General features: G+C 36.2%; 1 protein-coding gene across 1 annotated transcript; it reads left to right on the top strand.

The window, feature by feature from the left end:
• Positions 1 to 237: 237 nt before the first annotated feature.
• LOC138321919 (outer dynein arm-docking complex subunit 3-like) lies at positions 238 to 12,691 on the top strand. Its single transcript, XM_069265951.1, has 12 exons — positions 238 to 411; positions 972 to 1,093; positions 1,231 to 1,308; positions 1,724 to 1,903; positions 2,368 to 2,472; positions 2,975 to 3,223; positions 3,694 to 3,837; positions 5,522 to 5,682; positions 5,796 to 5,952; positions 9,321 to 9,476; positions 9,963 to 10,047; positions 12,062 to 12,691. The coding sequence occupies exons 1-12, from the start codon at positions 336 to 338 to the stop codon at positions 12,187 to 12,189; spliced, it is 1,641 nt and encodes a 546-aa protein (XP_069122052.1). The 5' UTR covers positions 238 to 335; the 3' UTR covers positions 12,190 to 12,691.
• Positions 12,692 to 13,825: the final 1,134 nt, after the last annotated feature.

The following is a 13,825-nucleotide window of genomic DNA, read 5'->3' as shown; positions in this document are numbered from 1 at the left end:
TTTATGGCTTCTCCATTGTATTATACAATAATGTGATTGCAGTATATTGGGTAAATACTATTGTCAATATGTCAATGTAAATTATTTTATGTTTCATCTATTTCCAATATATATTTTTTTTAAAAAGTAGAAATTTAAAATTGAAAAAAAAATTCTGCCCCTAGGCCTACTGAGATTTGATCGACATACTTGAGTAGATATGTGGATTAAGAAGAGTTGCCTCCCTTGTTGGGCATGCGCATAAGTGAGGGCACCTTGGATACGTCAAAACACTTTATTTTGCAGTGGTCGTAAGGAGTTCTCTTTTCTGTTGATATACAGAGAAATCTCCGAAAATGCCCGTCACATCGACGATGCAGCGTCCTATGACGGAACAAATAGAGGAACTGAAGGCAAAGATCGCCCTCCTTGGTAAGATTCTTTGTTTGCAGTTGCAGTTAGGACGATGCAAATAATTGTGAAAACAAATCATTAGGCGCATTTAAATACTTAACAATAACGTTACTGCAACCTCGTCGAAAGTTTTTTTTTTCAATTTACAAGATAATCATTTGTGGTGTTTATTCGGTGACACTAATCAATTCACTTATTTTAGTTCAACTGCATGTAAAAAAGTGGACTGTCGACAACAGTTGAGCTGAACATTTGAATCGCATCGAACGTCTTTCAGGATGGCAACTTAGTTTGTCTACCAAACATGCATATTATTTGACAGCATTAATATAATAAAATTATTACAAAATTTGATACATAACCTCATGGTTTTACTTCCTACACCGTCCTCGATACTCCAGGGGTTACTATCAATGTCGTTATTTCCACCCTGGGATATAGGCCTACTGTATCTCATAGTAAAATTGAAGTCACCTCAGAAAAAAAATCTGACCAATCATATACCTGCAAAAATTGCCTTTGGAGGCTACAGAGAGCGATTAATATAGATTTGAGTTAATCATATTTTATGTTTCCAGAGGGTGATCGAAAGGCCTACTATGAAACCTCTCAGTATGCAATGAAAAAGAACAGAGAGAACATTTTAACTCTTCGTAATGAAAACAAGGCTGTCAGGAAGAAGCTGAGCGACTCTTTGTCGGTAAGTTATTACCTAATTAATTAAATTTCCATAAAAATTTCTGATTAAAAAGTCTGTTTATTAATTGTTATTGTTTGTGTAAATTGTCAAGGATTGATGAAAGATATTTTAATAATAAATTCTCTTTTCATTTACAGCAAGACTATCATGTCATTGACAAAGCGTTTGGAGATCGTCCCGTAGAAAAAGCTGCCATGAAGAATAAGACAGGAAGAGTAAGTAGAAAGTTTTAGTTACTGGTGTTTTATGAGACACAAATATCAGAAATAGACTTTGTAAGAATCAATGCCATCCATGGTTACAAAGCCTGACATTCGGATTGAGATTTTATAACTCTTTGATAAACCTCTTTTATTTCATTAATTTTGAAATGCCATCTTATTCTAGGTGTTTGTCAGTTTTCTAATTTGATGTACTATATAGTACTTTCTATAAGATATCTCTTTCATTTATTTCATAATTCTTGTATTGCCATCTGAATATTTGTCAGTTTCCAAATTTGGCTTATTATATTTTTGTATAGTGCTTTCTATTTTTTTAGGATATCTCTTTCATTTACTTCATAATTCTTGTAATGCCATCATTCTTGTATTCCCAACATTTGTTTATCAGTTTCCTTTTGTGTTGTAGCAAGCCATCACAATAATGGACCACAAAGTATGTGACACTGTAAAGCGTCTCAACAGCCTGAGACATCAAACAGCTTCCAAACAAAAGAGATTAGAGATGTTGCAGACAAAATATGAACAGATGGTACAGGACAGTTCTGAGGCTGTGGCTACCGACAAAGGAGAATCTGCTGATGCTCAGGTAAAACAAGACAGCTGTAAATTTGATCTGTATTCAAAAGAAAAATGCAGCAACGTGATAATTTAAACCTTCATCAATCACCTCTGTACAACGACCACCTACTTAATAAGACCAATGATAAGTCCCAAATGACTAAATTCAACACAATTCAACCTTTGTATAAAAATCTCATGGCTTTAAAGACCATTTTTCCTCTGTCCCTTGAGTGGTCTTATGGACAAGTTTGACTTTAATTTACAGGTGTATTTTAATTTTTGAGCATTATTACAAAATTTGTGGACTAATATTAATCAGAGGAGTACCAATTAAAATGTTTAATTTTGTAAATTAATTCAGTATGGAGTAATGACACTGTTGGTATATCATTTAATTTTCAAATGAAAATTATGTATCAGGCTCATTTGAATTCTTTTTCAGGCTTCTTGTGGAATTCTCTTCCTAATGCAAATCTTTTATTTTTTTAGACCATGCGATACTTGGAGAACAGCTATGATAAGACGAGCCTAAAAATTGATGAAGCAATGCATCTGAAACGAATTTATGAGGATATTAAGAAGAAACTCGAAGTAGTAGGTTATTCATGTGACCTTGGGGGAATGTAGTGTTTCCAATGTTTGTACCGTCCTTTAATTTTATGGCATACAGACATTTTTAGTTACCTGTAACGCTCTTTTTAGTTTGAAGTTTTTTTTGGTAACAAGGGAACCAACTTCATGACATCCAATCTCATTACATGGAGATACCATATTGGTCCCCAGAATTCTTGACACAAATAAAATAAGGGGGTGCTTATAGGAACCAAACTGGAAATAGCCTTTCATAAAATTATCATTACCGGCATTAAAATTCATATTTTCAATCTGCATTAATTTCAATGTAAGTGCCTAAAAAGAGAGGGGGCACTTATAGGGTCGATACGCTACTTAGAATAGCTTTGATCAACAGATAAAAAAGTTAAACCACACTTTCACAATTATTTCTAGTTGTGTATTCTTGAATATTCGTGTAAATCATTATTTTATATCAATGAAATGAAAAAATGTATTTAAAAAAATTCAAATTACTATACAGGAAGCAGAGAAATTTCCCTGTATTCTTGACGCCATGGAAGCAGAGATCCGCAGCACACGAAGTGAGCTCAAGGAACTCAAAGCCATGCATGATGATGCCCAGATTTCAAAAGAGGCTGCTCAAGCAGAATTGGCCAAGAACGAGAAGGTGGTGTACACCGAGAGGAAACAGCGAGAGATAGAATTACAAAAAATGAAGAAGGAAGCAGAGGATAAGAAGATTCAACATGAGAGGATTGAGCGAAGAATTGTACGTTTTATTCTATACATTTCAGTTGAACTTCATTGATTTCTCATTGCTGCATGAACAAGGATAATTGAATTTGTTGTCTATTTATTTCAAATGTCATTATGGTTTTCGGAAAAGTTATTTTTCCGTAAAATTGACCACTTTCAAAAACATGGATACAATTCCTACATTGGATCAGAATGATTTTTGCACAGATGACTTATATATTGTAACTATAAACTACTTCATTTTCGCAAATACAGTATTCTGCTTCTGCCTTATTTTCAGCATTTGCGAATACATAAATTCGTGATCAAAAGCTATAACTGAAAATCTTGCATTTATATGCACATACGCGTATGAAATCATTTGCGCAATATTTGAATTCGCGTTCAAAATCTCCCGCAAAATTTCTATCTGGCAAAAAATAAGTTGTTCAAAGTGGGTTAAATGTGTATAAGTCTGTTATGAACCAATACATTGTGTTACAGGCCCAGAGGGGGTCCATTCAGGCTGATGACATCAACCCACAAGAGAAGCAGGCCTTACAGGGAGAAGAACAGCAACAGAAAATCACATCATATGAGGAAGCCTTCCGACAAATTAAGGATGCCACTGGTGTATCTGACACAATGGTAAGTCACTTAGACACATCAAGGATGCCTCTGGTGTATCTGACACAATGGTAAGTCACTTAGACACATCAAGGACGCCTCTGGTGTATCTGACACAATGGTAAGTCACTTTGACACATCAAGGATACCTCTGGTGTGTCTGACACAATGGTAAGTCACTAAGACACATCAAGGACACCACTGGTGTGTCTGACACAATGGTAAGTCACTTAGACACATCAAGGATGCCACTGGTGTATCTGACACAATGGTAAGTCACTTAGACACACCAAGGATGCCACTGGTGTGTCTGACACGATGTTAAGTCTCTTAGACACATCATGGACGCCATCGGTGTGTCTGACACAATGGTAAGTCACTTAGACACATCAAGGATACCACTGGTGTGTCTGACACAATGGTAAGTCACTTTGACACATCAAGGATACCTCTGGTGTGTCTGACACAATGGTAAGTCACTAAGACACATCAAGGACACCACTGGTGTGTCTGACACAATGGTAAGTCACTTAGACACATCAAGGATGCCACTGGTGTATCTGACACAATGGTAAGTCACTTAGACACACCAAGGATGCCACTGGTGTGTCTGACACGATGTTAAGTCTCTTAGACACATCATGGACGCCATCGGTGTGTCTGACACAATGGTAAGTCACTTAGACACATCAAGGATACCACTGGTGTGTCTGACACAATGGTAAGTCACTTAGACACATCAAAGATACCTCTGGTGTGTCTGACACAATGGTAAGTCACTTAGACATATCAAAGATACCTCTGGTGTGTCTGACACGATGGTAAGTCACTTAGACACATCAAGGATACCACTGGTGAGTCTGACACAATGGTAAGTCACTTAGACACATCAAGGATGCCACTGATGTGTCTGACACAATGGTAAGTCACTTAGACACACCAAGGATGCCACTGGTATGTCTGACACAATGGTAAGTCACTTAGACACACCAAGGATGCCACTGGTATGTCTGACACAATGGTAAGTCACTTAGACACATCAAGGATGCCACTGGTATGTCTGACACAATGGTAAGTCACTTAGACACATCAAGGATACCACTGGTGTGTCTGACACAATGGTAAGTCACTTAGACACACCAAGGATGCCACTGGTATGTCTGACACAATGGTAAGTCACTTAGACACATCAAGGATGCCACTGGTATGTCTGACACAATGGTAAGTCACTTAGACACATCAAGGATACCTCTGGTGTGTCTGACACGATGGTAAGTCTCTTAGACACATCAAGGACGTCACTGGTGTCTCTGACACAATGGTAAGTCACTTAGACACATTAAGGACGTCACTGGTGTGTTCAACACAATGGTAAGTCACTTAGACATATCAAGGACGTCACTGGTGTGTTCAACACAATGGTAAGTCACTTAGACACATCAAGGATGCCACTGGTGTGTCTGACACAATGGTTAGTCACTTAGACACATCAAGGACGTCACTGGTGTGTCCAACACAATGGTAAGTCACTTGTGTATGTTTAGGAAAGCATCAGTTTTTATACTTTGGTATGTCAGTTAGGCTTCTTACCACAGCTAAAATGTTGATAGTGATAAATTCTTACTACAATTGTTTCTTTTAAATATTTGCTCTATCAACAGTGTAAACATTTTCCACTATCTTTGACACTTTTTTCATTGTACAGGATGTTGTACATCGGTTTGAGGGCCAGGGAGCTACGACTAAACACTTAGAAGATCTAAAGAATCACAATGAAAAATCCATTACAAGATTACGAGAAGACAAAGAAAAACTCCAACAAGAGTTTGAGGAGATGAAATACTCTGGAGATGCCAAATTATCCAGGTAAGTGGGACATTCAGTGTTGGGGATGATTTTACGTCGATGTTCATGAGTAATTGTACATAGATGTTGGTAGACTACTGCTTATTGTATATTGTGAACTACATTTGTTACAGCGGACAGAGGATGTTAGAGGAGTTTCAGACTCAGCTACAGAAGGAGGAGGAACGACAGGAGGAAACCGAGGACACACTACATAGAAACAGCACTATCATGGTGTCTGTGAAGGCGGGTGTGGAGCATCTTACTGACAAACTACACCATCTTAAAGCAGTAAGTCAATCCTCACCATCTTACTGACAAACTACACCATCTTAAAGCTGTAAGTCACATACCTCACCATCTTACTGACAAACTACACCATCTTAAAGCTGTAAGTCACAAACCTCACCATCTTACTGACAAACTACACCATCTTAAAGCTGTAAGTCATATACCTCACCATCTTACTGACAAACTACACCATCTTAAAGCTGTAAGTCATATACCTCACCATCTTACTGACAAACTACACCATCTTAAAGCTGTAAGTCACATACCTCACCATCTTACTGACAAACTTCATCATCTTAAAGCTGTAAGTCACATACCTCACCATCTTACTGACAAACTACACCATTTTAAAACTGTAAGTCACATACCTCACCATCTTACTGACAAACTACACCATCTTAAAGCTGTAAGTCACAAACCTAACCACCTTACTGACAAACTACACCATCTTAAAGCTGTAAGTCATATACCCCACCATCTTACTGACAAACTACACCATCTGAAAGCTGTAAGTCACAAACCCCACCATCTTACTGACAAATTACACCATCTGAAAGCTGTAAGTCACAAACCCCACCATCTTACTGACAAACTACACCATCTGAAAGCTGTAAGTCACAAACCCCACCATCTTACTGACAAATTATACCATCTTAAAGCAGTAAGTCACAAACCTCACCATCTTACTGACAAACTACACCATCTTAAAGCTGTAAGTCACATACCTCACCATTTTACTGACAAACTACACCATCTTAAAGCTGTAAGTCACATACCTCACCATTTTACTGACAAACTACACCATCTTAAAGCTGTAAGTCAAACCTCACATTACTACAAACATCTTACTGACAAACTACACTTACTGACAAACTACCATCTAAAGCTGTAAGTCAAACCTCACCATCTTACTGACAAACTACACCATCTTAAAGCTGTAAGTCACAAACCTCACCATCTTACTGACAAACTACACCATCTTAAAGCTGTAAGTCACATACCTCACCATCTTACTGACAAACTACACCATCTTAAAGCTGTAAGTCATAACCTCACCATCTTACTGACAAACTACACCATCTTAAAGCTGTAAGTCAAACCTCACCATCTTACTGACAAACTACACCATCTTAAAGCTGTAAGTCATATACCCCACCATCTTACTGACAAACTACACCATCTGAAAGCTGTAAGTCACAAACCCCACCATCTTACTGACAAATTACACCATCTGAAAGCTGTAAGTCACAAACCCCACCATCTTACTGACAAATTACACCATCTTAAAGCAGTAAGTCACAAACCTCACCATCTTACTGACAAACTACACCATCTTAAAGCTGTAAGTCACATACCTCACCATTTTACTGACAAACTACACCATCTTAAAGCTGTAAGTCATATACCTCACCATCTTACTGACAAACTACACCATCTTAAAGCTGTAAGTCAAACCTCACCATCTTACTGACAAACTACACCATCTTAAAGCTGTAAGTCAAACCTCACCATCTTACTGACAAACTACACCATCTTAAAGCTGTAAGTCACAAACCTCACCATCTTACTGACAAACTACACCATCTTAAAGCTGTAAGTCACATACCTCACCATCTTACTGACAAACTACACCATCTTAAAGCTGTAAGTCATATACCTCACCATCTTACTGACAAACTACACCATCTTAAAGCTGTAAGTCATATACCTCACCATCTTACTGACAAACTACACCATCTTAAAGCTGTAAGTCATATACCTCACCATCTTACTGACAAACTACACCATCTTAAAGCTGTAAGTCACAACCTCACCATCTTACTGACAAACTACACCATCTTAAAGCTGTAAGTCATATACCTCACCATCTTACTGACAAACTACACCATCTTAAAGCTGTAAGTCAAACCTCACCATCTTACTGACAAACTACACCATCTTAAAGCTGTAAGTCACATACCTCACCATCTTACTGACAAACTACACCATCTTAAAGCTGTAAGTCACATACCTCACCATCTTACTGACAAACTACACCATCTAAAGCTGTAAGTCACATACCCACCATCTTACTGACAAACTACACCATCTTAAAGCTGTAAGTCACAACCTCACCATCTTACTGACAAACTACACCATCTGAAAGCTGTAAGTCACATACCTCACCATCTTACTGACAAACTACACCATCTTAAAGCTGTAAGTCACATACCTCACCATCTTACTGACAAACTACACCATCTTAAAGCTGTAAGTCACAAACCTCACCATCTTACTGACAAACTACACCATCTTAAAGCTGTAAGTCACAAACCTCACCATCTTACTGACAAACTACACCATCTTAAAGCTGTAAGTCACAAACCTCACCATCTTACTGACAAACTACACCATCTTAAAGCTGTAAGTCAAACCTCACCATCTTTACTGACAAACTACACCATCTTAAAGCAGTAAGTCAAACCTCACCATCTTACTGACAAACTACACCATCTTAAAGCTGTGAGTCACAAACCCCACCATCTTACTGACAAACCTACACCATCTTAAAGCAGTAAGTCACAAACCTCACCATCTTACTGACAAACTACACCATCTTAAAACTGTAAGTCACATACCTCACCATCTTACTGACAAACTACACCATCTTAAAGCTGTAAGTCACAAACCTAACCACCTTACTGACAAACTACACCATCTTAAAGCTGTAAGTCACAAACCTAACCACCTTACTGACAAACTACACCATCTTAAAGCTGTAAGTCATATACCCCACCATCTTACTGACAAACTACACCATCTGAAAGCTGTAAGTCACAAACCCCACCATCTTACTGACAAATTACACCATCTGAAAGCTGTAAGTCACAAACTCCACCATCTTACTGACAAACTACACCATCTGAAAGCTGTAAGTCACAAACCCCACCATCTTACTGACAAATTACACCATCTTAAAGCAGTAAGTCACAAACCTCACCATCTTACTGACAAACTACACCATCTTAAAGCTGTAAGTCATATACCCCACCATCTTACTGACAAACTACACCATCTGAAAGCTGTAAGTCACAAACCTAACCACCTTACTGACAAACTACACCATCTGAAAGCTGTAAGTCATATACCTCACCATCTTACTGACAAACCTCACCATCTCATCACAAACCTCACCATTTATTTAAATTGAAGTAAATACAATACCTACATCCTCTCATGACAAGAAGTTATAAACTTCACCATGGCCACAATATCACAATATAACATTGCATGACTGCATTTCACGATCAAAACCTTCTGTCATTTCACAAATCACCTTTCAATCAATCCATCTAAAGCCTGATCTTAGTGTGTCTCTTTCATTGTAGAACAAAGGACACGTACCGACAGCCCAGATAGCGCCTACATCAGATGAGTACGTACTAGACCAGTTATCTCTCTGTGAGGAGAAACTCCTGAAACTACTCGAGGAACTGGACGGCAAGGAGATCAATGAAATTACCAAACAAATGGAGGAAGAAGAAGTGAGTTGGTTTGAAAGTTATAAACAGGGTTATAAAGTCCTTACAGTACTGATAAGGAGGTTTACTGTTAGCGTGGGTATCTTCACAAGTTTCTGAATTTCACGATTTGCATGCATAAAACTTTCACAGTGTTATTATTTTTTTGATAGATACATTTTCATAATTTTAACAACAAAGTTTATACATGTACAAAAACTTACACGAGCGAGAGATTTTCATGATCAATTAACCTTCGCGTAAATAGCAAAAATTTCCATCTCATTTCCACATTTTACCGTAATGGTTTGTTAAGTCGGAATTCAGTCCTAATAAGGCATATGTGAATTTCTTAAAAAATAAAAACAGATGTTTGATAATTAAAAAACATTGTGTCTATAAACGTCATCACTTACTTTTATAAAACATTTTGTATTTAATGTGTGATTAATTACTTATATTGTTTTGTTTTTGTTTCTTTCAACAAACATAAATATTCTATTTTTCTAGTTCCATGCCAGTATGGAAGGAAAACTGCCACAATACAACACAAGGGTTAAGCTACCCCAGAAGGAGAGAGATATGGGATACGACGGTAGTTATAAATTTTGTTTAACTTTCATAATGAGCTGCATAGTCATCTTTAAATCTAAAATGAATTCAACTAACATTTTACTATCATTTGGCATGATCATATACATGTGTTAAAAACAAACAAAAAAACAGTCATTAATGGCTGAAAAGTTCTAGCAAACTTAAGTACTATTTTTTACATTTTGTCTTTAAAGTTGTTTCATAATTTACATGTATCACCGTATTGTATCTTATATTAGTGATATGTAAGCCTTCAGTAATTAAACTAATTACTACTATCCCTCTCTTAGGACTGGTGTGTTTCACTAAACATGTTAAGTCTAATATCTTTAAATGATACATGAATTTATGAAAAGTCTAATATCTTTAAATGATACATGAATTTACAGAAAACGTTGCCCATTTTTCTTTATTATGATCAAATTGAACATTATAACTTTTTACTGATTACCTCCTAACATCTTGTAACACGAATATTATTTCCCAGAGAAGATTTATGCGATGGTTTTACACCAAATAACGGTTTTTATTTCATTAGATATGTAATTTTATATTGTATTGTTTAACAGTGACCCATTAATTCATGAGAAATCATTGTTTCTTACAGTATTAAACAATATTCCTTGATTATACAGTATATACATTGTATTTGTGTGTATTACTAACTTGTGTGGTTTTGCTATGTATTAGACCTTACCCAAACCCTTTATGGAGGACGTAAGTTTGTCACACAGGGTTTGCAGCCTTACTTCCCTCACAAAATCTCTCCTCTCTATTCCACCCTTCCGGTCTCATTATCTGGGTTGGTCAGAGTTACTTCCCTTCATTTCACTCCAGCATTACAGAGTGAAACGAAGGGAAGTAACTCTTCGGGATCCTGGATTAATCAGACTACAATGTTGGGTTAAAAAAGAGAGGAATAAAAGTTTGAGCCAGACAACACACAGACAGTCACAGGTGTCATGGCTACTAGGTCGCAGATGGTTGCCATAGCTACCAAAGTGTCGCTGGTTGCCATGGTTACTAGGTTGTGAATGGTTACCATGGTAACCTTTTTTTTAATGTTTGCCATGGTTATCAGATTGGTCTTCTAGTGATTGTTTGTGCTCAGTAAGATGACATTCATTCACAAATCTGTTTATTCGTGCCAGTTATATTCATTATGTTTTATTTTGATTGGATTATATTTGTTTCGCTGAACTTTATTTGTTTGATTTTATTTTAAATTCATCACGTTTGCTGTGTTACTGCAAAAACCTATATCTATCACATATATCTATAAACTTCAACTATTGTGGCATCATCAGATCATATTGCATATCTATGTTATAAACCGGTAGTATTATGATATCATAATGAATTCAAAGGATATGAAGTCATGATTATTACAAATTGATGTACATTAATGTATCTTCAATTGCTGCAATTTTAATAATTCTCATCAAATTGAAACGCTTTAAAAGACATGCATGAATGCATATATATGTTTTTGGTTTTTTTTTATTTTTCACAAACAAACACCAATATACAACCATATACTGACCACTGATCACAACTCCATTCAACCAACATAATTTGCCTTATATACCAAAGGGTTTTATAAACCACGGCCCATAAAATGTATATACTCACACTTCACTTCCTCATCACACATGTTTTAGGCAATCACAAATATAATATGTAGTCAAATCTACATAGATAACGGTAATAGATAAACACAATATACAGTATGACTTAAATTATTGAAGATTATCAATTACTGAAATAAACTGAAAACATTGGGAAATATACAGGCTTCTTTCCAAGTGATATGTTGTAATTGTGACTAGTGAAACCATTTAACCAATTCATGATGCTATTCCAACAAGACATTAACATTAACCACAACTAACTCCCTATTTACATAGACTTTATTTTCTTAGCTGTCAATATGTATGAAATGAATTATTCCATTTTCCTTCACATGAAGATGACTGTGGCAATGATGTATAAATAAATATTTCATTTTTCTACAGATGAAGATGACAGTGGCGATGACGATGGAGACGTTCCGAATCGAAACGCAATTAAGAAACAATCACAATTTATCGTTGATTCCAAGACGAAACGACGCACCACCAAGAAGAAGAAGAAGATGAAGTAACCAGTGTGTACATAGTGATGATTTGACTTACGGACTACGATGAAATTTGGACTAAACTGATGTATGGATATATCTAACTTATTACATAATTACTAATTAAAGTTGTTTTGGTTCTCCGGGGAAACAAGAGGATCTACACAGTACCACTTCCACCCACACACATGTAACTGTGTCATTAATGTGTAAAGAGAGTAAAAATATGCGTTTATAAGACAATAGACTGTGATATATATCTTAATTACTCTCTAACACAAGTTATATTGTTAAGTCTTCGATGCTGGGATTACATGTTTTTGAATACCATACTTATGTTCCAAACGTGATACTATCATGGTACATGTAGATTTTGTTTTGTTCCGAATGTTATGCTGACTTTTCAGCCTGTTCGTAATTATATCAGTGCTGTTTGATGATCATGCCAGTTAAAAAGAAATTCCACAAATTTCCAAGCATTCCAATTTTGCCTAGATGTTTGGTTATAAATAAACACTATTTGAATTAATTGTATTGTTTGTTTTGGAGTCACATGGTGGACTATTCAAATCGCTTTTCATCCATGGTCCATCGCTCATTGCTATTTCTCAAAAAGTTCAGAAGTGATCTTTCTCAAATTTTATGCATCGCTGCTCTTAGGACCCTAGTTGTGCATATCGCATTTTATGATGACCGGTCAGTCAACAAAATGACCATCAGACAGCCATCTTGAATATTGATAGTTGAAGTTTGTTATCACTATTCTCATAAAGTATGGATCTTTCTGAAATTCCCCTAGGACCCTAGTTATCCTTGTGTACTGTAAACCGAATTTCTTTCGCATACAATTTATTTTCGCTAATTTCATGATCAAGATAAACTCGGGAAAGTTTATCTCTGCGGATTTACTTTGATCTTCACATTAATTCAATAATTAAATTCAAAGGTATTTCTATAGAATTTCAATCTGAGAAACTTAATCTCTGTGATAATGTTTTGAAGTGGAAATCGTAAAATTTAGAAGTTGCGATAGAATTTGATTTATAAATTATCAAATGATTCAAAGGAATATGGAAAGAAGGGAAAAACACAGGAATGATACTTTCTTTGATCTGCATAGATCAACCAACAGTGGGTGCCAAGATCACTCTGGGACCTAGAAGTTTTCCTAAATACAGCAAACAGCAAACAGCAAACATTTGCCTAAGAAGACTCCTGTTCAGGACCATTTATACCAATAGTGTCTCATAAACAATGCCATCATAATAACGACAACAAATACTTTGTCCTTCATATTTATTCATGATCTAAGCACTAAAATGACAACAATACATTAATAATATAAACAATATTTACAAAATGTAAATTCAGCAATTTTATCTCCCTTGTCATGCTTTTTGGTTAACACACAATATTTACCAGGTTCACCATTCCCCATGTTCATCTCACTGTATAAATACTCACTCAGAATAATGATGTATGATGACTATTACCCTCAATACTGTTTATTTTTACCCTTCCCTAAGGTTAATACTTTGTATCCCCTAGTCCATAGCTACAACCTGTCGTAGTGTTTAAGGTGTATGACCCCTTGAACACAAAGTAACTTTGTATCCCCTAGTCCATTGTTACAAACTGTCGCCGTATAATTTTTAAGGTGTAT

Source organism: Argopecten irradians, chromosome 4 (assembly GCF_041381155.1).
Source record: "Argopecten irradians isolate NY chromosome 4, Ai_NY, whole genome shotgun sequence".
Classification (NCBI taxonomy): Eukaryota; Metazoa; Mollusca; class Bivalvia; order Pectinida; family Pectinidae; genus Argopecten; species Argopecten irradians.
The sequence above is the reverse complement of the archived record's forward strand: the minus strand, read 5'-3'. Positions and strand labels throughout refer to the sequence as shown.